Here is a 22,777-nt window from a genome sequence, read left to right on the forward strand (position 1 = left end):
CAAGTACACAGTATTTGAACCACAATTTATGGCTCTAGGGATCCTGGCTATTTCCTATTTTCTTTTAAGAGAGTGCGATGTTCTCTAAACACCGCGGAGAGGCAGGGTTCTCTCTCGACAAGGATGCTCCTCACCCCAATTCTTTGATAAGAGGACAACCCGCCTTCTTGAGTTATGTGCTCTGAAAACAAAGTCCTCTTTTCACCAAATTCCTGCTACTACACGCCCCCACTTCCCGCTCAAGCCACATTGCTGCCGTTTGGTTGTCACTAGTTATTGACGGGCCTAGAGGCAGATCCTGGCGGGGAGGTGAGATCCCCATTTCGCGCCTCGCCCTTCGCGGGAAACGGTCCACAGTGACAGTCCCAGAGATCGTGCGCTCCGGGTTCGAGGTGCGCTCTCTGACACACTCGAGGAGCGCAGGGTCGCGGAGATCGCCAGAGTACCCAATCGGGTTCCGGTTGCCCGGTGCCTCGGTCCAGACGCTAGGGCTCGCCAGCCTGAGCCTCAATCTCCGCTAGCTAGGCGCCCCCGCCGGCCCGCAGGCGGAGCCTCCCCCGTCCCGCCCTCGCCCCGCCCCCAGCGCGGCTTTCAAGCTCTATAAAGTTCCTCTTTCTCATCTCACTCTCTTAGTTTCACCACTTGAACTTGGGACACACCGCTGCCCTCAGCTCCTAGTACCGGGAGAGGTAAGGACTAGAGTGGGGCAAGAGGAGAAGTGTGAGGCTGGCTTGAGAGGACAGGGAGCACAAACGAGAGGTCCCGGGTTCCATATCAGGGTTACGCAAGGGACCTCACCTTCGGAGGGGGAAGGGAGCGCGTCAAGTTAGGGAGCTCAGATTCCCACCCCATCTGCACCAGACCCAGGGAGTTTGTACTGCCTATCTCGCTGCCGGCTTTCTTGGATCCCATGACCCCACCGCCACTCATCTGGTCAGTCCGACCTACGCCCTGGAGGTGCCACGCGATGTAACCCTCGGGGTAACGGAACAGTCTGGGCTCCAGGAATGTCTGAGGCGGGGAGGTCAAAGAAAGCCACACAGAGCAGCAGGCTCGTTCTCGGGAGGACAACCCCTGACCCTGTTGGCTCCTTCCCCTGATTCTCATTCTTTGGGGTCCCAAATTCAACTGCAGTCAGCGTGTAACTACCGGGCCGATGAGGAAGGAGGAGCTCCAAATTTGGGCCGCCGGGAGGCCTGAGCATTACCGCCTCAACCCCTGTTCAGTGTTCTTCTTCGCTTCCCAGGAACAGGAGCTGGCCTCGCCCTCCCTGGGACCCTTCTTGCCCCAACTCTCCCTCACTGGTTCGGGTATGGTTTCCGAAGATCCGCGCCCGGGAATCTTCCGCTACTGGGCTGCGCTCTTCCAATAGTACCCACTCTTCTTCACTTGTGGCTTCGAGGGTCCACTTAATCCTCGTTAGCTGAAGACAGCTAGGGTTATTTGAAGGATAGAGTGAAGGTTGCCAGAGAAGAAAGCAGGGTAAGGGTGTGGAGAGGCGGGAGAGGTAGTTGCTACACACCTGGAAACTCTGAACACAGGGCAGCCACGTGCGAGGTCCTCCGCGCATGGGAACCACCAAGGGAGTGTGAATTGAGTGAAAAGGAGTGGAAACTAAGAATAAAAGGGGGAAATGGGATGGAAATGGCTTGGGAGCGGACAAAGAGGAGCAGGAACACAGGTGAGTATGCAAACGCAGTGTCAAGATTGGTGGCAGCTGGATTTGGGAGCGTGCGAAAAGTTGTGTACCTGGGGAGTTTTGGAGATGTGAAATGCGTTGAGTTAATGGAGTACTAGAAGGTGGAGTGAGCAGATGTGTTTCACCAAGGGCGCGCTCAGGAAGCCTCAGAACTGTGCACGCCAAGGGGATGCACCGGGGCCTGTCGCAAAGATACCTTTTCTCCGGGGACTTGGGTGGCACTGACATTGCACACACGCGCTTCACAGCGTGGTCACTGCCAGAAGGGTTTAGGACTGGGTGCCCGAGCTCTGTGCAGCGGTGGCTGAAGAGCCCCTTTCCTCTCCCCTGCAGCGTGGAGCGAGTGCGGGAGGCAGATCCTGGGTGCGCTCGAGGGCGGTGGTCAGCAAACTGGGTATGAACCTAGAGGGCGGCGGCCGAGGCGGAGAGTTCGGCATGAGTGCGGTGAGCTGCGGCAACGGGAAACTCCGCCAGTGGCTGATTGACCAGATCGACAGCGGCAAGTACCCGGGCCTGGTGTGGGAGAATGAGGAGAAGAGCATCTTCCGTATCCCGTGGAAGCACGCGGGCAAGCAGGACTACAACCGCGAGGAAGATGCTGCCCTTTTCAAGGTAACCAGCACGCGGGAATCCCGTAGGCAGGCTTGGGGAGGGTGGTGGAGAGGCAGTCAGTCGTTGGACCGGACTCCATTGAGAGTCCAGTGGTCCCAGCGCAGCGATTCTCAAAGAAAGGGACTGGAAAGGGAGACCAGGATGGAATGAGCCCTGCTGGATAAATGGCTGGAAGCATCAAGTGGCCCTTGGCCAAAACCAGGAGAGAAGGCTAGGAGCTTTCAGGTTCTCAGGTGATTGCTTAAATGGGGAACTTGGCCCCAATGCTGAGCATGTGGCATGAGCGATTCCCAAGGAGTCAGTCAGAGGGCTCCAGAAGCAGGGACATCTTTAAGGAGGAAGGCTTTAGAGGGCTGTGGATTGTTTCTCTGCATCTTCCTCTGTTTTCATCCAAATCTCAGGCCTATTTCCCAACTCTGTCTCCCTTGATCAGTGTAAACCTCTCCATCTCTGTGCATCTGTGGGCACTCTTATCTGTCTCCCTGTTTTTCTTTCTGAGTTTCTCTCTGGTTCCATTCCCCCACTCCTTTGGTTCAGTCCCTCCGTTCTCTGTTCTTTGGATCCATCCATCTCTGTTTCTCACTTTCTGTCTCTGGGTATCTCTCTATTTCATTCTAAGACTCTCTGGAAATCAATCTCTCTCTCTCTGTGTCTCTCTCTCTCTTCCTCTCTCTTTCTCTCCTCCCATCCTCCTTTCTGTGTGAGTGCCCCTGTTTGTGACTACTTTCCCCTAGAGCAGTTTACCGGTGAACTGTGAGACCCAGCCCCCCACCTGTGGGCAGGGCAGGGGAAGGGGACTTCCTCTGGGAATTTGTTCTCAGAGTACCTCAGATCTTGTGACTGTCCAGATGTACCCTGTGGGGACTTGATCCTCCACAGCTCTGTCCCTAATGTCAGCCACACTTCTTCAGGCACTGGGTGGGTAGATACTCCAGAGACCTCCACACCTCATCCCACCTTTTTACAAATACCCAGAAAATGATCAAACCACTCACCTTCAATTTGGCAATGGTTGGGTTCTGAGAATATTTTACCTGGAGGAAGCCTTGTATCCCTTCTGTTCACATTTTGAGCATCAGTATAAATCTGAAGCACTAAGCAATATTCTTTCTTTTAGAAAGATTCTTTTTTAAAAAACTAACTTTTCATTCTCTTCATTCTTTCCCACCAGGCTTGGGCTCTATTTAAAGGAAAGTTCCGAGAAGGCATTGATAAGCCAGACCCTCCTACCTGGAAGACACGTTTGCGATGCGCTTTGAACAAGAGCAATGACTTTGAGGAATTGGTTGAGAGGAGCCAGCTGGATATCTCTGACCCATACAAAGTGTACAGGATTGTTCCTGAGGGAGCCAAAAAAGGTAGGGGCTTTCCTGAATTTGGGTCACAGAATAGAGGCAGCCTGATACTTATAATGCCTTAATTTCGGGCTTAAGGTCACTTTCTATTTTTGCTTTTATATAGCCTGCTGCCTCCTGTCCCACGGTCATGCCCAGCAGGCGCCTTCCCCAAGTTCTCTAGGTTATAAATTGAAAATTTTGTGATGTTACTGAGGGATAATTTCTCAGGCCCTAACCCTGTACATATGCGTGCACATGTACTTCAAGTGTGTGTTTACCAATTAGTCCATCCAATTACAGTATGAACCAGATTTCCAAACAAAAACTGGAAGACTCGTTTAAACTTTACTTATCTAGTAGCCTTTAGTGAGTGGTCATTTTCCAGAATGGAAAGCATATGGAACATCCTTAAATTGTTACTACTTATAGTAATAAAAAGGTCCACTTTTAGAATATAATATAGTCAGCTGGGGTACTTATTGAGTCAGATCCCTGGACAACTTTTTCCAAGATTCTGACCAGTGTGTCCAGAGCAGAGGCCAGAAATCTGCATTTTATATAAATCATGACCCCACCTGGGAAACAGTGCACCTGTAGAGCTCCTTAGCTGGTCATAAACCACATTAGCACATGGATTTGGTTTATTTCTCTGTCATATACATATTGGATCTTGTTGACATCAGTTCAATAACATGGACAAATAGCTGCCCAAGGGAATTGCTAAAAATGCCTTATTTGTCAACACTGTGCTATGCATTCTAAGAATTAAACCCTCAGGTATTTTTCCAAGATTTGACGTTTAGTTGAGTCAGTTCCTTTTTTCACTCTGTGCCATTTCCCTTTTCCCCAAACGCACAGGAGCAAAGCAGCTCACCATAGAGGACCCACAGATGACCATGAGCCACCCCTACACCATGACGACACCTTATACCACACTCCCAGCCCAGGTACAGGGGAGGGTGCTGAGCTTCTGGAAGTTCAGCCTGGGTCTGTGTGTTGGCCCCAAGCAGAGGGGAAGAATCACAAAACAGCAGGACTACATATTTACTATGACTAGTCCAACAACTAAACAAAATCCTTGGTGACTAAGTGAATACCTCACATTCTGCACAGGCTTCATATTAGTTTAAACAGGGGAGCTTGGGTGTGTCCTGTCTGCTGGAATATGCTTCTTTTATGGATTCTCAAATCTTCTGGGAACCAGACCTTTTGTAGTAGTTGAAGATTTTGGAAGTAGTGCTTTATCATGTGAAACCACAGGGCAGCTGATCTCTACAGGCTTTCCTGATGTGAATTACAGCTCTGTTTTCTTCACTTTGGTGGGTAAAAGAAGGCAAATTTCCTTGCAGTATTTTTGGTGCCAGCCTCAACCATATGATGAAGCCTTAGATAAATCATCACTTTACAACACTGTCTTCATTGTGCTTTTTGAACTTCTATGACTATTTTCCACCTAGTGTGATGAACGATCTTTTCAAATGATAAAATGATTTGGCTGCAGGCCAAAGAAGGGGTTCCCTGAGGAGTTTGGGAGGATATAAAAGCACCCCTTTTCCCATGCCAGTGTTTTTCATCTCAGCTCCTCTTGTGTTCCTTTAGCAGGTTCATAACTACATGATGCCACCCCATGATCGAAGCTGGAGGGATTATGTCCCCGATCAGCCACACCCAGAAATCCCATATCAATGTCCTATGACGTTTGGCCCTCGAAGCCATCACTGGCAAGGCCCAGCTTGTGAAAATGGTAAGGAGTGTGCCAGGGCATTTGACAGAAGAGTGAACCCGGGTATATGTCCATGGGGAATTCTGGGTGGTTCTCCTGAGCAGCACCATAGGGCTTTCCCCTTCTCAGAGACTGCTAGAAAGTCTTCATGTGCAGCAGAGGAGAGAGGGAGGGATTTCTCAGTCCTGTTGGATACTAAATGCCTCAGAGTCAGATTTTTCAGGACCCATGCAGCACAATCCTATGTGGGGCCTTGGACACTCCAGAGATCATTCCAGACAGCTGAAAACTGCCCCCCTCCCCTTTTTAACATAGGAAAGATCATGGAAATTCACAGAACGTAAACAATATACCTAATGTGCCCATTGTAAGAGTGAAAGGCTGGGGTTCAATTCCAGATGTCCTAAACCCAAATCCAAACTTCTGTGTAAGACAGGGGAGGTCAGATGTCAAAATGGCTATCTATTTTTTTAAATTATCTGGTTAATGGGTTAACATTGTTTTCATTCTGAGCAATCTTAAGCTTTATTTGTAATCTTAGGCAAAAAAAGAAAGGGATGCATTTTGGCCATCTTACCTCCTAAATTGTCTCTTAGTTGACCAAGGTCACATAATTTCACTAGTCTACTTCTGTCTACCCATCTGTAAAATGGGCATATTATAGACATGCCCAGACCCTCTCTCTTCGGGGACACCAGGAGAATACGGAGCTATTATATGTCCCTTGAACAGTGATATTTTCATTGTAGCTGTTCTTGGTATTAAAGATGACAATAAGAAGGGAGTAGATAAATACTATGGGGGGAAAAAAAACCTAAAATGTCTTTACAGGAGCCTGTCTAGTATTGGGTCCCAAAAGACTTGCTTAATTTGGATTACATATGGTCCTGTGCCTACAGGGGTTCACCAGGCATCAAAAGTAAAATCTCTCAGCAAAAGCACTAATTAGCTAGGTGCAGAGAAAATTTCACAAAGTGTGTTCAGTGCAGCAAAAAACTAGTTTTTAGGACTTTTGAGTTAGTTATTTAAACAGAAATCATGAAATAGGTCAACATATGTGTTTTCTGAGAATATGTACTCCTTTACAATTTGGTCTTTCCATCCTTGCCCTTCCAGACATATTCAAGCCATTCTTGACTTTTGGTATCAAATAAGTATGTTGAATAGCATGTTCTTTAAAAAAAAAAACTTGAAATTCAATTGTATTAACTTTTTAAGAGTGATATTCAGCAAAGTTTGATTTTCCAAACTGTAGGCGAAAAATCAGCTAACATTAAACTGGTTTCTGAAATTCAGACTTCTATCCAATGCATCAGACTCTGTTGAACTAATCAGCACAGTGACGAGGCAATTCTTTGAACTGGGCAAAAAAAATTGAATGGATAGACATATTTCTAAGCATAGGTAACAATAAGTGAATTGCTAGCATAATTAGTTTCTGTGACACATTCTTTCTCTCTTTTTTTTTTTCTTGGTATCTGTGTTGCTGGGACCCACTCAGTGGTAGACCACCCTACCACTGAGCTACATCCCCAACCCAACATATTCTTTCTCTGTAAGTTTTTAATTCAACACATAGCTACTGTGTTGGCAGGAGATGTGGTTCCGTTTTCTCCTGAATCCAGAAGTAACTAGCGAAATAAATATAAACTAAACATTTGTTAGTTTTTAATTGGGTCTTTGGTAACCAAAACTCAGGTAGACAATCTCTCAGTCAACTGTGAACTTGCTTTGTTAACAGGGACAAATCCTCTTGTCTCTCTCTGAGCCTCAGTTTCCCTGTTTATGAATTAGAGGGAGAGCTCTGAGTTTTCTTCCAAAGCTGTGCAATGGCTCCTGCCTCCTTCAAACTTGCTTTTCCCTATTGCACTTTGGCTAGTCTTTGCTTCATGAGCATGTGCCCTGCAACAGAGGGTGCTTGACTGAGCCTGTTGGGTTTGAGTTGGAAGGTGACTCCCTTCCACACTCATTGCACACTCAGGTGTCCTCCTGATTATTGGACTCTGTGTTTAGACATCTGATTTTTATTTGCAAATGCAGGTTGCCAGGTGACAGGAACCTTTTATGCTTGTGCCCCACCTGAGTCCCAGGCTCCTGGAATCCCCATAGAGCCAAGCATAAGGTCTGCTGAAGCCTTGGCGCTCTCAGGTGAGTGCAATGTTGGGTTTTGGAGGCACCTGCAGGATACCAGTCTTTGCTCCCCTCACCTTCAGGTAGATTTGGTGGGAATTTGGACACTTGTTATGGGCCCTCTTGAGTCTGGACTAGGTGTGGACGCATGCTGTCACCAAACTGTGAGGACACTGCAGTGAATAAAGAACATTATTAGAAAGCCATTCTGATAACATATCCAAAAACAAGTTGAATGGAAGCATTAAAATTTCTCTACTGGCACCTAATCCAAATTTCCAGGAATATGCAAACTCTGGTTTTCTTTACTGAGGGTCACCTTTCAGCTAGCATTCTTACAATGTAGAATAGTTTCTTAGGAAACACAAGAGCTTCTCATTTCAATAAACTGTTCATTCTTTTATGTTTAGCTGCAAACTTGTTGTCCCTAACTTACTTGCTGGGGACATTAGTTCTGGCCCTGGCCTCCGTGATGTTTTATATGTCCAGAAGGAGTACACATTTTGGTCTTTCTCTGAACTTTGATAGAACTTCCAAACAAACATGGATTTAATCTGACTTGTAAAGTTCCATTCGTAAAGAATCTGCACCACAGAGAGTGTATCTGTTTAAGGAAGATGCTTCATGACTCATCATCTATGTCCATTTATTCTTTAGATAATATTTTTAATTGTTTTAAAATGGAATTTGTATTTACATTAAAAATGAATAGCTTAAGCTTCAGAGTTCTCGCCTTGCCCTTTGGCATCTTTAAAGGCCAGTAACAGAAAATAAAAACTAACTTCTAAAGATTCAGAAGACCAGAGTTGAGGAGGTACTTTCCTTGTTCACTGAAAGCTGCAGTGTTGCCTTCTAGTTCTTTTCAGTTCTGAAATTCTCAGAGAGGCATCTGCCTTATTTCTGAGATGCTCATGAATAACCGAGGATCCCCTTTGGGAGGAGCTGATTCTGAACTGCAAGGGTTGTATTTGTTTTTAGAATCTTTCAAATTCTTTTCTTGAGCATATCAGACTTGTGTGGGTGCCTGAGTAGTAGGAAATAAACACCTATTTATATCCCTGCAACCTTGTGATTTCTGATGACATTAAATGAAATGAAACCTGCCCTGCCAGTCACCTCCAATGGCCAACACCCACTCTCATCCGTGCACCACCTTCTCATCTGTTTAGCGTATCAGAAATTGAATAGGCAGTGATGTGGGTTAAGTCTCAAAGTCTACCCTTGAGGAGTAAGAGGGTTTTGTGGGTTTTTTTTTTTTTTTTTTTTTGGTGTGCATAATACAAATTAATTATCAACCTTGAGTGTGTTTATCATAGAACTATGATTCCCAATCATTGTTCAATTCCAGGCAGTCACCCCTGGGTAGCTGTCTCCTGCCTGGGTTGCCCTCTTATATTTTATTTAAGGAACTCTATGAGAAGCTAACTGGGACCTTTAACCCTTTGGGTGATATTTTAAAGAGGGTTCTGAAATCAGTAAAACTTTTATAAATGAATTAATTTTAATTTTCAAAAAGCACAGATTAAGAGTTCTTTTCAAACTTAAACACAGCTTTGAGAAATTTAAGCAGATTTTACATTATCTGTTGGCTTTTAGAGCATTTTTTCATTGATTCCTTTTTAAAAATTTTTGCTGTTGTAGGGCCTTGTGCATTTGGGGCAAGTGCTCTATGACTGAGCTACATCCCCAGAATTAATTTTACGGTAAAAGTAGCACATAGCCATCTAGAAAACTAATTTGAAAATTAGAAAAAGAAAAAGAGAAAATGAAAACATCACATTCCACCACTCAGAAATCACTACTCTTAGGATCTTCCTGCTAATGCTTCAAAGTATCTATGTATATATATTTACTTAAGGGATGTCATATTAATATTTTTAGGAAGTTTCAGATGTTGGACATAATTGCTTTTTTTCAGAAACACACACACACAGTGTTTGGTTTTGTTAGTAGAAATTAATTATTCAACTCCTTCAAAATCAAAATTAATTTACTTAAAGATGAATTCTCTTTCAGTGGCACATGACTTAGTATTTTAGATATAAACGTTAACACCAGTATCATTATCATCATCATCATCTAAAAAACATGACTTTGTAAGTCTTTCTTTTAAAATGTTTTAATTTTTGTGGTGCTGGGGATTGACCCTAGGGTCTCTCACACATGCTGAACAAACATTATACTACTGAGTTGCATCACCAGCTTGGACTTTGTTAAGTTCTAAACAGAAGTGCTTGCAGATATCTCTTAAATATATTTTGAAGAAAATTTATGAAGGATATGCTCCCAAAGCTCCCAAAGTAGAAAAGAATCCATGGCCATTATATATTTGGAAACTGCTTGGTTAGACAAATTAAGTTGTGTGTTTCTGAGGGTTTCTCGAAGTAAAATGTACTCACTGGAAATCTTCATTGGTGAGAGAAAGACACATATCATTTCCTAGATAACCTTGACCCTGAAATTTATTTGTTCATGGCACATCTCAGGACACTCATGGTCTACCCAATATACTTTGTTTTGGGGCAAGTCTTTGGGCAGGTCTGATAGCACTGAATCCTGAACTCTCTGTTCACAGACTGTCGGCTGCATATCTGCCTGTACTACCGGGAAATCCTGGTTAAGGAGCTGACCACATCTAGCCCTGAAGGCTGCAGGATCTCCCACGGACACACCTATGATGCCAGCAACCTGGACCAGGTCCTATTTCCCTACCCTGAGGACAATGGGCAGAGGAAGAACATTGAGAAGCTGCTGAGCCACCTTGAGAGGGGCGTGGTCCTCTGGATGGCTCCAGATGGCCTTTATGCCAAAAGACTATGCCAGAGCAGGATATACTGGGATGGGCCACTGGCACTGTGTAGCGACCGGCCCAACAAACTAGAGAGAGATCAGACCTGCAAGCTCTTTGACACGCAGCAGTTTCTGTCAGGTAATGTATTTATACCTGCTAGAATGGAGGTGGTAGTGAGATGTGACTGCAGAAGTCAGAAATGACAGGTCCCTCCTACCCTAAGCAGAGTTCTTCCTCCTGTTAACCCCAGAGTCCAGTGGGCTCTGTTCCAAAATAGATTTCTTGATTGGTTCACAGATCATCTCTGCCTCTGTCATCTGCTCCCCTCATTGACGGAGAGTGTCTGTCTGGCCCAGGTGGACTGTGGCTCAGGTCAATATCTCAGGGTTTTGATTTTCAACAATAGTCACCCCTTAACAGGGTTCCATTTTATTGGCAGTGTGATCTTCACAAGTTAACTGGTGATGTTTTGGGGTTCCTAGAAAAAAGCATAGTTAGAAGCATATTGTTAACGTTCTGGTTATGAGATGTGTCATCCTTATGCAGATGCTACCCTGCAGGTGGGACCAAAGATAGAAGTGTATTGAACTGATTTGTCAAAGGGAAAATGATGAGAAGGTTTTGTATTATCTCTGTCCCATGAATGTTTCTAATCATATTTTCCAGAACCAGTGTTGTTTTTTTTTTCGTCCTAGTTTTGATTTCATGACAGTTAAATTAGGCCTGGGAGGGCTTTTGTGAAATCATTGACCATGCCATTGTCGGGGCTTCAGACAGTGTGCTATTCACTGCCCAGGTGGAGGATGCTTTGGGGACAAGAAGGCTGCTTGCTTGCCACTCCTTGCTGGTTTTTGTCTTACCTTATCTTAAGCCTATTCTTCCACTAGGCCCCCCTTTCAAAACACTTCATGTTTTGGTTTTTTAAATACCTCCATTTCCCCTAATATGCTCCCCTGCCTGGGCCATTGTTTTGAAATATGTGTGCATCATGGAATGGCTAAATTGAGCCAATTAACATAGATATTAGCTCACATATCTATCATTTTTTGTGGTGTGAACTCTACTTAAAACTTCCTCTTAATACATTGTATACTTGAAAACAGTTGAACTTATAGAAGTAGAGTTAAGTTACAATTATTAACTATTGTCATGATGATGTGCAATGGATCTCTTGAACTTAGTGCTCCTAACTGAAATTTTGTGTCCTTTGACCTCCATCTCCCTCCCCTCCCCCAGTCGCTGGTAGTCACCATTCTATTCTTTACTCCTGTGAGTTTGACAAAATGTGTTCTACTTGAAGTGAGGTCACGCGGTTCTTGTCTTATCTGTGCCTGCCTAATTTCACTTAACATATCCTCCAGGGGTATCCGTGTTGTCACAAAAGACAGGATTTTATTCTTTTTTATGTTCAAACAGTAGTCTTTTGTATAGGTATACCACATTCTCTTTATCCATTCATCTGCTATTGGACAGGTTATTCCCTGTCTCGACTACTGTGAATAATGCTGCAGTGAATATGGGAGAATGGATGTCTCTGCAACATACTGATTTCATTCCTTTAGATATGTACTCAGAAGTAGTGGATTGCCAGATGCTGAACATGCCTCTTGAAAAAAAAATACATATACATAATATATATATAATTTATATATAAAATATATATGTAAAAATAAATATATAATATACATATTAAAACTTATATATATGTATATATGTACATACACACGTGCGCACACACACACACACACACACACACACACACATATATATATACACATATATATACACACATATGTCAACTATGTACTCTGTCACTACTGACATTTCCATGGCTTTTTGGGTTAAAAAGGCTCAAATTTGTATAAACCCATCCAAATTATTTTTTGGTGTCCAAAACAAGTATACACCTAGATAATTAACCCTTCCCACAGAGGTGGGACACTAGGAAGAGGAAGCACCATCTCTGGTTGCCAAGGCAGCTGAATGATGGAGACACGTGGGGCTGGATACATCTGGATCTAAGAGCAGAAATGTCTCCGGGTCATGGCTGGACCATTCTCACTGTCTTGGGCCCGGCATGGTGTTCATGGTGATGGTCAGGGGAAGTACAATGAGCCCCTGAGGGGCACCTGTCTGTACCTCCTATGTCTGTCTTGGGGTCTGGAAGTGTTCATGTATCCTGGAAAGCTGGAGCTCCCTAGGCTTAGGTAAACCTAAGAGATTGCAGATCTTGGCATCTTTAGATTCAGAGGATACCCCAGGGTGAGGGATTTCTAATGAAGGCATCCTGGAAAAATGGCACTTACTTTTCTCAGTTCCTCTTACCATGCCTGTTTTAAGGAGGTAGAATCTCCTCACTGTGAGCTGTAAGGTACACTTTGAGTCACAACTCACAGGTGAGAAGTGGCCACAGACAAGAAGCTGGGGCAAGAGTAGTGTGGGCATCCTGATGCTGTGAATTTTCTTGCCTAAAATTTCATGTTTATCTGTGAGCAAGAGTCATCGTTTTTTTGTTTTTTTTTTTTTTTCACTGTCTTTCTTTGTAACAGAAGCCTGTGCTTTTTGTCCACTGCAACCTCTGAGGTTCACTGAGGTTCAGGAAAGATGCTGTGAACTTTAAAACTGCAGCTGTGCAGACCAGCTTCTGCATAATTTAGGATTCCCATCAAACATTCTTGTGGTAGCAAGCATTTGAGGCAAGACTTTTTCAGAGAATTGTGCCAACTCGCCACTCTGATTAACTTGTGTAGGTGTACTCCCAGGCCACAGCAGTGTGAATGTGTTTTACACATTCTGACTAAGACGGTTGAGTTTGATTAGAATTATGGAAGAAGAAAGGGAAAAAAAAAAAAAAAAGAACAGAGCAGGAAGTTAAGTAGTTGTGTGAGTTAGCTAGAAACTTTAGTTGCAGAGAGCAGTGGAAATCTTTGATATCTACCCATTCAGGATTTGTACCCTGCTTAGGGACAGTCCCGAAAGGCATGGCCTAAGGGTGCGTATCTGATAAGGATGCATCTGTTTTGCTGTTCTGCAGAAGCCTTTGCACCTCCTGTGTAAATTCACGTTTTTTGCAGACATGACATTGGACTCTAGCTCCACAGTTCCCATAAGTCTGGATAAAGGGACAGGAGTTAATGCCAGGGATTGGACACATGTCTTTCTTTTCTTTTTTAAAAATTCTTCATTTAATTTTTTTCTGAGTTGGGGAATAAACTCAGGCCCTTGAATATGCTAGGCAAGTGCTCTACCACTGAGCTGCACCCCAACCCTGGTTGCATGTCTTTCCCAGTGTTCCTGTTTTATATCATTCAGATAGGAGTATTGGCTTCAGGATATGCATATCCACAAGAGTGGGAGCTAGTGGGGCATCATCATGCCCCTTTTCAAGTCATCATTCTGTCCTTAAGGTGGGGGTGAGAAGTCTGCTCAGAGTTCCACAGTTTAGGGTTCAGACCTAATGCCAAGTGGGACAAGCCACTGTGAGCATCTGAGTCACTGAGATGTCTCCAGTAGTACAGACACTGGATTAATGTCTCTTTCATAGTCAAGGCATGATTTTTTTTGTTTTTTTATTTTTTTTAAATTTGTAAATTTGTTTTAATTAGCTGTACATGACAATACATTATACATTATAATTGATACATCATTTATAATAGAATATAATAAGGCGTAAGTTTTTAAAATAATTCTGGGACATTGAAACATTCTGATTTTTTTAAAAATGAAAATATCTTCTTTGCATAAGTTATTCTTTTGCCTCAACATGACATTTCATTTTCTTCTTCACCCTCCTTCTCTCCTCTCTTCGACCATTTGTATCCTTATGGGTTTGGTGCTGCACAGCAATGCTCTTGAGCTTAGGCCATATTCCCCTGAAAGAATGGAGGGAAAAGGAGGAAACACACATATGAACTTGTACGTGTGATTTTGTATCTGGAGTCTGCATGTTAAGGAGCCCAACTTAGGGGAATGATGAGTACCTGTTCTTCTCATAGTGAAGAATAACAGAAAGCTCTTACTTCCTGTTTAACCTGGTTTACTTTGTGGGTTTCTCAGAGCTGCAAGCATTTGCACATCATGGCCGTCCCCTGCCAAGATTCCAGGTGACCCTGTGCTTTGGGGAGGAGTTTCCAGACCCTCAGAGGCAAAGGAAGCTCATCACGGCCCACGTGAGTATGCAGTTACATCATCATTGAATTACACACCGAGTTTTCCTGTTCCTGAGGGTCAAGTCCTACTTAGAGAAATCTGAAAAGTAAATGTCAAACCACCTGGGAAAATAAGTGGAACCCTTAAAATAGAGGAGGAAGCATGGTTCAGTGAACAGCAAAGCCCAAGGAACCACGTGCTGTTTCCACCCTCAAGAACTGCTCATTGCAGAACCAGGGCAGAGAGCTCATACCAGGGGCTCCACTTGTCCCATCTTTTTTCTTTTTCAGACAAATTGTCATATTCCCATTTTATAGGTATTTGAAAGGATTAATACTCAAAGTTGCCCTTCGAAATTCTCCATGCCTAATATGGCTTTATAAATGCTGCCAGATTAGTGGATTTTTCCTGGAGAGAGAAATTTTTCCCAATTTAGGAAGCTGTCCATTCACTTCTGTATTTTTTAAAATAAATTTATTTATTTATTTATTTACTTATTTATTTATTTTGGTACCAGAGATTGAACCCAGGGCCACTTAACCAGCCCTTAATATTTCTCAATATTTTTTATTTTGAGATAGATTTCACTAAGTTGTTTAGGCCTTGCTAAGTTGTTGAGGCTGATTTTAAACTCTCAATCCTGCCTCAGTCTTCCAAGCTGTTGGAATTACAAGCATGGGTTACCACAACCAGTTTCACTTGTATATTTTGTAGGTCCCTTCCAAATGTTGCCCAAGCCCTTTTACTTCTGGATTTTTAGGAATTATTCGATTATTGGATATGTGCTGTTTGGAAGAGGCTGTATCTTTCAAGAAATCCAAGTAGAGCAATCCCTCTTCATGGGCTCTAACAGAGCAAGATGTGTGCTACTGTGGCAAAGAAACATTTTTTCATAAAAAAGAGCACAGGTTTATATAAATAGCATTTAGCATTTATTCACCATAGAAAACAATCTTGAATACTAACATGCTTGAATATGAAAATTTTACGTTACTCCACATCCAGTATTTTTTTTTTTTTTTTTTTTTGGGTGCTGGGGATCGAACCCAGGGCCTTATGCTTACAAGGCAAGCACTCTACCGACTGAGCTATCTCCCCAGCCCCCCACATCCAGTATTACCGCATAAAATGTTATACTCCACAGTACCAAAATTCAAATGAGATTTTAGCTCTGATGGTATTAGTATTGAAATTGAGGGCTGGGAGTATAACTCAATGGTAGAGAGCTTACCTACCATGTACAAGGCATTGGGTTTGATCCTCAGTACTGAAAAAAAAAAAAAACAAGTAAAACACTGTCTAATCTTGAACATACGAATCTCTCTTCTCTCTTTTTTTTAATCTCTCTTCTTGATTGTAAAACCAAACCAACCAACGAGAATACGATCCCATAGACTAGAATTTTCTCATGAATTATCTCCAGTGATTGATATGCTAATGATAGTTACTGATATCTTATTATCAATAAAGATTGTTAAGTAAATAAATAAACCTGACCTTGATTAGCAACATTTAAGAAGTAGAAGAAAAAATCCTGCATGGATCTGATTTGCAGGGTTTGTGGATGCAATGACTTCTCTCTAGGTGGTTCCCTAGGCAAGGCACCCCTCAAAATGGTACTGTATGACCCATAAAAGGAAGATATACATGTGCACACCCATGAGTCTACTTTTTGATTATGGCTTTAATTCATTCCAGGTACTGACAAAGGAGTTATGCAAGTCAGTGTGTAGCAAATATCATAATGGTTCAATTTAATAGCACAATGATGAGAACTGTCAACTTGCTTAAATGCTATAAATTCAGGAAAAGCTGAATATTGACTTTTGTTGTGGTGAATATGATTCACACTAATAACCAAACTATGTCAATCTGGGACAAATTAGCCTCTCTTTTCCCATAATAGCAGTCTTGTGGCTGTTTTTTTTTTTATTTTTTTAATCTTTTTCTTTTACCTTTGGTTTAGAATTATACAGAATGAAATGTTAAGTCATTCAGGATAAACTTCTCACCCTGTCAAAGAGTGATGGTGGTAAAACAAATTCACTAGCTTAAATTATCCTGAAATTTACCTGACTTATTAATTTGATTATTTTATCAGATAATGTGCATACTTAGTTAAATGGAAATTTGTAAATTTCAAGTGCAGTTGATTTGAAAGTATCATCTTTAACTTTAACCTTAAACCTCAATTGAAACCCAGAACTAAGTAGATTCTACTTACATATTGCTGTATGTAAGAACTAAAAACAAATTGGTTCTTTAGAGGGCTCCAAATATGAAATGCTTTGATGTGTTATAGCATATAACTTTAGACTTTATTTAGAATTTAACCATGGGATTTGAGTGCTATTTCATGATAAGCCAATTGCATGATGTTAAAAAAAAATCTCTTTTTAAAATGTCTTATTAGGTGGAACCCCTGCTAGCCAGACAACTATATTATTTTGCTCAACAAAACAGTGGACATTTCCTAAGGGGCTACGATTTACCAGAACACATTAGCAGTCCAGAGGATTATCACAGATCTATCCGCCATTCTTCCATTCAAGAGTGAAAAAACTGTCAAAACAAGATTTTTTGTTTCATGATAAATATCTGACTTTGACGAGGACAGCTGATTGACCACCCTCTTCTTCTTTTGATCTCATCAAGAATATATGCAGCAACTTGGTGGCATCTGATTGACAGATGCACTTTTGCTAGAGGAACGCGGTCTTCCAGGTCCAACAAGCAGATTTTTCCTGTATGTCTGTTGACTGCCATTGTTGGCAATAACTGTGAAAATTGACCAAGTAATGTGTTTACATTTACTTCAATGCTATGTATCATCTGGTGTGGGTTAGTTCTTACTTGAAGACTGAGAAAACTTGTATTTCAGCTTTGAACCACCAACTCTTTCAAGGAAAGTGCGTAAGTGCTGTATCATTTCTCAGGGAAGTGAAGTCTAGATTGGAGGCTACTCTAACCCCACAAAAGAAATGTATCCATGTGTGCAGTAGCTGTTGTTCTTGTAGGAAATGATTGCTGAATGAAGGAACCAGAATCTTGGTCTGAGGCAGAGCCACAGTGCTGTGGGCTGGCTCATCTCCCCATCTGCCTGGGGTCTTCTCTGGATGGGCCCCGTCCTGCATGCCATTTGCTTCCTCTCCTGTGCCTCTCCTGGGAGTCATTTGGTAGATTCTGTTGCCATTTTCTTGAGCCAAAAAGCATTAGAGCTTCTCTTGGATGGTAGGGTTTTGTCTGTTCAATAATCTAGTAATGACTGATTAAGATTTTTTTTCAGTTTGTCTTTTTTTCTTTGTATTTCATTCTTTAGAAATTATTGCTAAAACTTTTTTCTTAAAGAGGAAGAAGAAAAAAAAAGGCAGATAACCAAGAGTCTAAGTGCTAAAAAGATACATTTTCAAAACTCCATGACATTTCCCCTCTTCTGTTTGTTTTGTTTGACTCTTGGGTGGTATCCATGGCAATACTAAAGAGGAGGAGCTAGTGGCTCAGGTTGTGAACTCTGGCAGGATTCAACTGATTGCATAACTGCAGACTCAGTGAGCTGTTTCTGCTTATTTTGTGTATTGGATGCTTCCTCATGCCAACAGTAGTTTGACAGGACCTTAAAATTACTGAGCTTTTTCTAAATACATTTTTAAAAAAGAGAATTCCGAAGATCCCCACCTGCTTCTGCGAACCTCACCCCTTACTTTCTTGTTTTTTCGTTAGACTTGAATGCTCCAATATTCTCTCTTACTATCAAATAATTGCTTTTATTTTCAGGCACAGTCAGAGTTAATAGTTCTCAAATATGTGCCACTCCTATTCTTATTTTTAGTCTTTTAATTCATTCAACAAGGACATATTAAAGGACTGCTCTATCCCTTGTGTTACATAGATCCCAGCATTTATCAAGTTCAATAAGCAATGAAATATTGGGGTGCATTTTTTTAAAAACTTTTACAAAGGGAATTTTAGTACTAAAATATATATTAACTACAGAAAATATGAGCAATCTAGAAGAAGAAAAAAAATGAAAGCTTTTTTTTCAACCCAAATCCTCTTCCCTAGAAGTGGCCACAAGAAGAATTCAATTTATTTTTCCAATACACTTCAGTTTTCTATAAGTATACATAAACTTAAAAAAAAAATTCATAGGCGCACATGCTCTCTGTACCTAAACAATACAAACTTACCTCATTCTTTCAGAAGCATTGTAGGATGCCATTGCAATGTCCTCAGTATGGTTTAAGATATCTCAGCTGCCACTCAGCAAAGATTTCTTTGGGCAGCCAATATGCCTCGTGAACTTCAGCAATTTATACATCTTATAGATGCATAGTATTTTGGGGTATATTATCCTAAGGGTACATGAAACAAAATTAAGAACTGCTGTTTCTCGGGGCACTCAGCCTGTAGCCTTCCTCACTGGACAACATTTAACCCTACTGTACTGCACTTCCCTGAAACTCTCCTTAAGGTCCCTCCCAAGGCAAGCAGATACTGGATTTTAATTGCTGTGTGAAATATATATATTTAATATGTATATCTGCTTTAACAGTAGAGCTGCATTTTTTGGAAAATGCTTGTTGGCTCAGGTGATGACCTATCTCATCTTTATACCCTGGTATGCTGACCTTTTAAATCTTGAGGGGACCTATAGGGAGTGAACTATTAAATGATCAGGTGAAGAATCATGACAGGCCTTTGCAAATGAATGGCTTTCTCTTCCTTCCTTATCTCCATAAAATGGACTTGCAGACTAAAATTTAGTTTGTCCTCAGTAGAAGACCCTGTTGAAGGGTTTAGATACTTGTGCTAAAGAGCTCTGGATTGCAGGGTAAGAAATGTTCAGGTCTCATTGGTTCTTGTTCTTTGATGTCCTATGTTTAGTATAACTTTGGGACAGTATATTCTGGAACACTATAGAGAACCAGATGACCTACTCTTAAAACTGAAACCTTTAACCCTTCCCCTAGTCTGTTTGGATAGAAGTGGGCCCCGAACTAAGGCATAAATGATATTTCCTTGCCTTGCCATGTCATTGGATGTAAACCCCAGCATTGGAGAATTCTGGGAATCTTACTTATACACACCTTCCACATTGGAATGTGCACCTGGAAGACCAATTATTATTATTATTTGGTATTAGTTACTGTTTTAGTAAAAATCTAGCTGTAATTCAAATCCCTTTTATTCCTCTCCAATCACAGTCTTCCGCTTCCCTTCTGGCAAATATTTTACTGAAATGGTGAGCTTTCTTAATGTCTATTTTTATTATCCATCTCCCTAAATTATTTGTAGCTGGCTGCATTCATTTTAAAGTTGCATTAAGGCTACCATATCATACCCATCTACTGTGCCACACACATCATCTGGCTAGTTGCTTCTTTACATGCCCCTGGAGATCAAGCCCCGTGAATGTAGGTGGACCACCATCCCTTTTATCATTGCAGACTAGCCTGTGATGTGAATGCAGTGAAAGTCAATTTTCCTGCTATTTATTTTCACTGCTTTAAGGAATATGCATGTGAGTGTAGCAGAAATGTAGGAGAAGAGAAGGGAGAGATGTGGAGGAGAAAAGAAAAGATCAAGAGACCAATCCTCCTCCAATGGATGCCTCTAATTCTGTAAATATATGTCATGAATTTTTATGTACATTTGCTTTTAAAAATATTGATGTGTGTGACAATGGAATGTTTTTAGGTCATCAATAAATAAAGACTTTTTCAAAATTTTGTTATGGAACATGTGTGTTATTAACATTCATTGTCAAGATGGCTCTTTAAATACTTCCTCCTTCTGTTAGGTTCTTTCAGTGAGACTGCTTCAGCAGCCTACTTCCTTCCTGGTTGTTTTATGTGTCCCTGAAATCAGATCTCAAACTGCTCAGCTTGTTAAAAAATTTAAAAAAATGCTGCTGGTTTTAAATTACACTTTCCCTGCCTTGCACCTGCCTCCTCTTCCCTACACCTATGTTTTTAAAGATCTGGTAGGACCAAGGAATTTGAATTTTGTTTCCTTTTATATTCAAAGTTCCTCTGATTTTTTTTTTTTTTATTGTTGTTGTTCTTAAAAGGAAGGCATCTACATGCCTTCCACTGTATGTGAGTAAAGACTCTGGGAGTACATGAAATTCTTGGGGGTCATTTCAGCTGCTGTTGGCCTCAGATCTAATTTCTTCCTTTCTCTGAGCAGCTGGGCATGGGATTCTCCTTTCTCAGCTTTATTGTTCATTATGTAACTGGACCCCTCTGGGCTCACTAACTTTCAGTCTAACAGGAAAACTGCCAAGGAGCAGGGCTGCAGCCCAAGCATGGTGACAGATGCCTATAATCCCAGCAACTCAAGAGACTGAGTCAGGAAAATCACAAGTTCAAGGCCAGCCTCAAGACATTTAGCAAGAGCCTCAGCACCATAGTGAGACCCTGTCTCACAATATTTAGAAGGATTGGGAGGTAGCTCAGTGATAAAATACCCCCAGGTTCGATCACCAGTATCAAAAGTTTTTTAAAATCCTAAAGATCACATGGAGCTGTCAGAGAAGTCTGTAGATTGGATATAGGATAATTTTGAATATTAGAATAATTTGGAATTTGCTAAGTGGCACTCAAATAGAAATATTGAAAAATAAACTTTTATACTGCTTTTGGGGCTCTGTTTGCTCCACAAAATGGATGGCTTAAGTCAGTATACCTGGGCAAGATTTTTTCAAATAATATATAGACTGCTTGCTTGAATATAAAAAAGTGTCTCAAAGGGATTTTGAACACTCGAGTTTATTCTTAAGTAATTTATACCTCGTTCAGGTACCAGTGATTTACACCTTTCTTTACAGTGCCAGTTTGTGTTGGATTCAATCTCCTACAAGCTGTTGTTACCATGACAATTAAATATACTTGTATCAAGCACATGGGCGATACTCATCCATGCCAGAAAAACATTAAGTGTTGGTTGTAGTACCTAATTTTTTTCTAAATTAACCCAGTATGATAGATATCCTCTAAATCAGTATCTATGAATTATACGGTGTTTGAGAGCATCCAGGGTATTACTTTCAGCAACTCTGGTTCCATCAGTCTGACCACGTGTGGGCAAATGACTGTCCTCAAGATGCCTCAGAAGCACTTTCTTCCCCTCCCCTTCCCTTTCCCTGCTGCCATCTGCTCACCTGGCTAGTCCCTTTCTCTATGAACTCTTTATTGGTATGTCCACTCTTTCCAGAAGCACCTCTTCACTTCTCATGTGTATCCTTTCTTTGGTCCTATGAAGGATGACATTTCTGAGGTACCAACAAATAATTTCCCCACTCTGTCCTCTCCTGCACTTCCTCCCCATGCACTTGGACCTTCCCAGCCAACCATCAAAGTGGCAGGGAATTTTAGAAAGGTAAACCCGTTGGACCCACCTGGTCTCCTACCTGAGACTAGAGAAATAGTCTGGGGAGAGCTGATGAGAGAAGAGAAATCTTCAGAAGTCATGAGTGTGAAAGTTCTAGCATCTCCCTTAAAAAGAGAATTATCTTGTGGGGGGACAGTGAACTTGAGAAAAGTCTGTAGGAAGGAATGGTGAGAACCACAGGTTATGAAGGGTCCAGATGCAGAAGACTGTCGGATGACTCCATTGGTTGCCCAGGTGGACCAATGAGTATTACATGGAGTGATCGGCATCCTGGGGATGGGATCTGAGTAGAGACTCAATGGAGGGCAGACCTCCCACAAACAAAGGTGCACACACACACACACACACACACACACACACACACCAGTGTTACTGAAGCTGTGCAAAACTTAGTCCCAACTCAAGAAAAAGGAAGAGAGCCAAAATGAATAGGACTTGAGTTTCTATTATTCTAGTAAAATAGGGATTAAAATAAAAATTATATTGCTAAAGAAAATATGAATGATATTTCTTGAAAGTTTGAGATATTAGTCAGCTTTTCATCACTGTGACAAAATACCTGAGAGAACAATTCATAAGGAGAAAAGGGTTGTTTTGGTTCACAGTTTCAGAGGTTTCAGTTCACTGTTGATTGGCCCATTGCTCTTGGACCTGTGCTCAACATGGTGGGAGTGAGTAGTAGAGAAGCAACTCACCTCATGACTTGCAGGAAGTAAAAGGAGAGGAAAGAAGGAGCAGGGTCCCAATATCCACTTGAAGGGTACATCTCCAATAACCTAACTTCCTCCCACTTGGTCCTCATCGTGGTTTGGATATGACGTGTCCCCAAAAAACTCCTTTGAATGCAGTAATATTCCTAAATAAAATGATTAGATTATGAGCTGTAACCTGATCACCCCATCCTAGTTTGAATGTACTGTGTGAGTGGTTAACTATAAGCAGGT

At 41.8% G+C, this 22,777-nt stretch overlaps 1 protein-coding gene across 3 annotated transcripts; it reads left to right on the top strand.

Annotated features, from left to right (window-relative positions):
• The first annotated feature begins 647 nt into the window (after positions 1–647).
• On the top strand, positions 648–20,160 carry Irf4 (interferon regulatory factor 4). Of its 3 annotated transcripts, none has more exons than XM_047558273.1 (9): positions 648–689; positions 2,033–2,311; positions 3,483–3,669; positions 4,507–4,595; positions 5,248–5,392; positions 7,412–7,519; positions 10,077–10,430; positions 14,349–14,461; positions 16,855–20,160. In XM_047558273.1, the coding sequence occupies exons 2-9, from the start codon at positions 2,096–2,098 to the stop codon at positions 16,996–16,998; spliced, it is 1,356 nt and encodes a 451-aa protein (XP_047414229.1). In that variant the 5' UTR covers positions 648–689; positions 2,033–2,095; the 3' UTR covers positions 16,999–20,160. The 3 variants fall into 3 exon arrangements, with proteins under 3 accessions (XP_047414229.1, XP_047414230.1, XP_047414231.1); XM_047558274.1 differs by having other exon boundaries at positions 5,251–5,392; XM_047558275.1 differs by lacking the exon at positions 7,412–7,519.
• The last annotated feature ends 2,617 nt before the right edge of the window (positions 20,161–22,777 follow it).

This window comes from Sciurus carolinensis, chromosome 7 (assembly GCF_902686445.1).
Source record: "Sciurus carolinensis chromosome 7, mSciCar1.2, whole genome shotgun sequence".
Classification (NCBI taxonomy): Eukaryota; Metazoa; Chordata; class Mammalia; order Rodentia; family Sciuridae; genus Sciurus; species Sciurus carolinensis.

Coding starts and splice junctions, on each gene's coding strand:
- Irf4 (XM_047558273.1), top strand. CDS start 2,096: ATGAACCTAGAGGGCGGCGGCCGAGGCGGAGAGTTCGGCATGAGTGCG. Junction 5,393..7,411: donor AGGCCCAGCTTGTGAAAATG/GTAAGGAGTGTG, acceptor TTGCAAATGCAG/GTTGCCAGGTGACAGGAACC. Junction 7,520..10,076: donor TGAAGCCTTGGCGCTCTCAG/GTGAGTGCAATG, acceptor CTCTGTTCACAG/ACTGTCGGCTGCATATCTGC.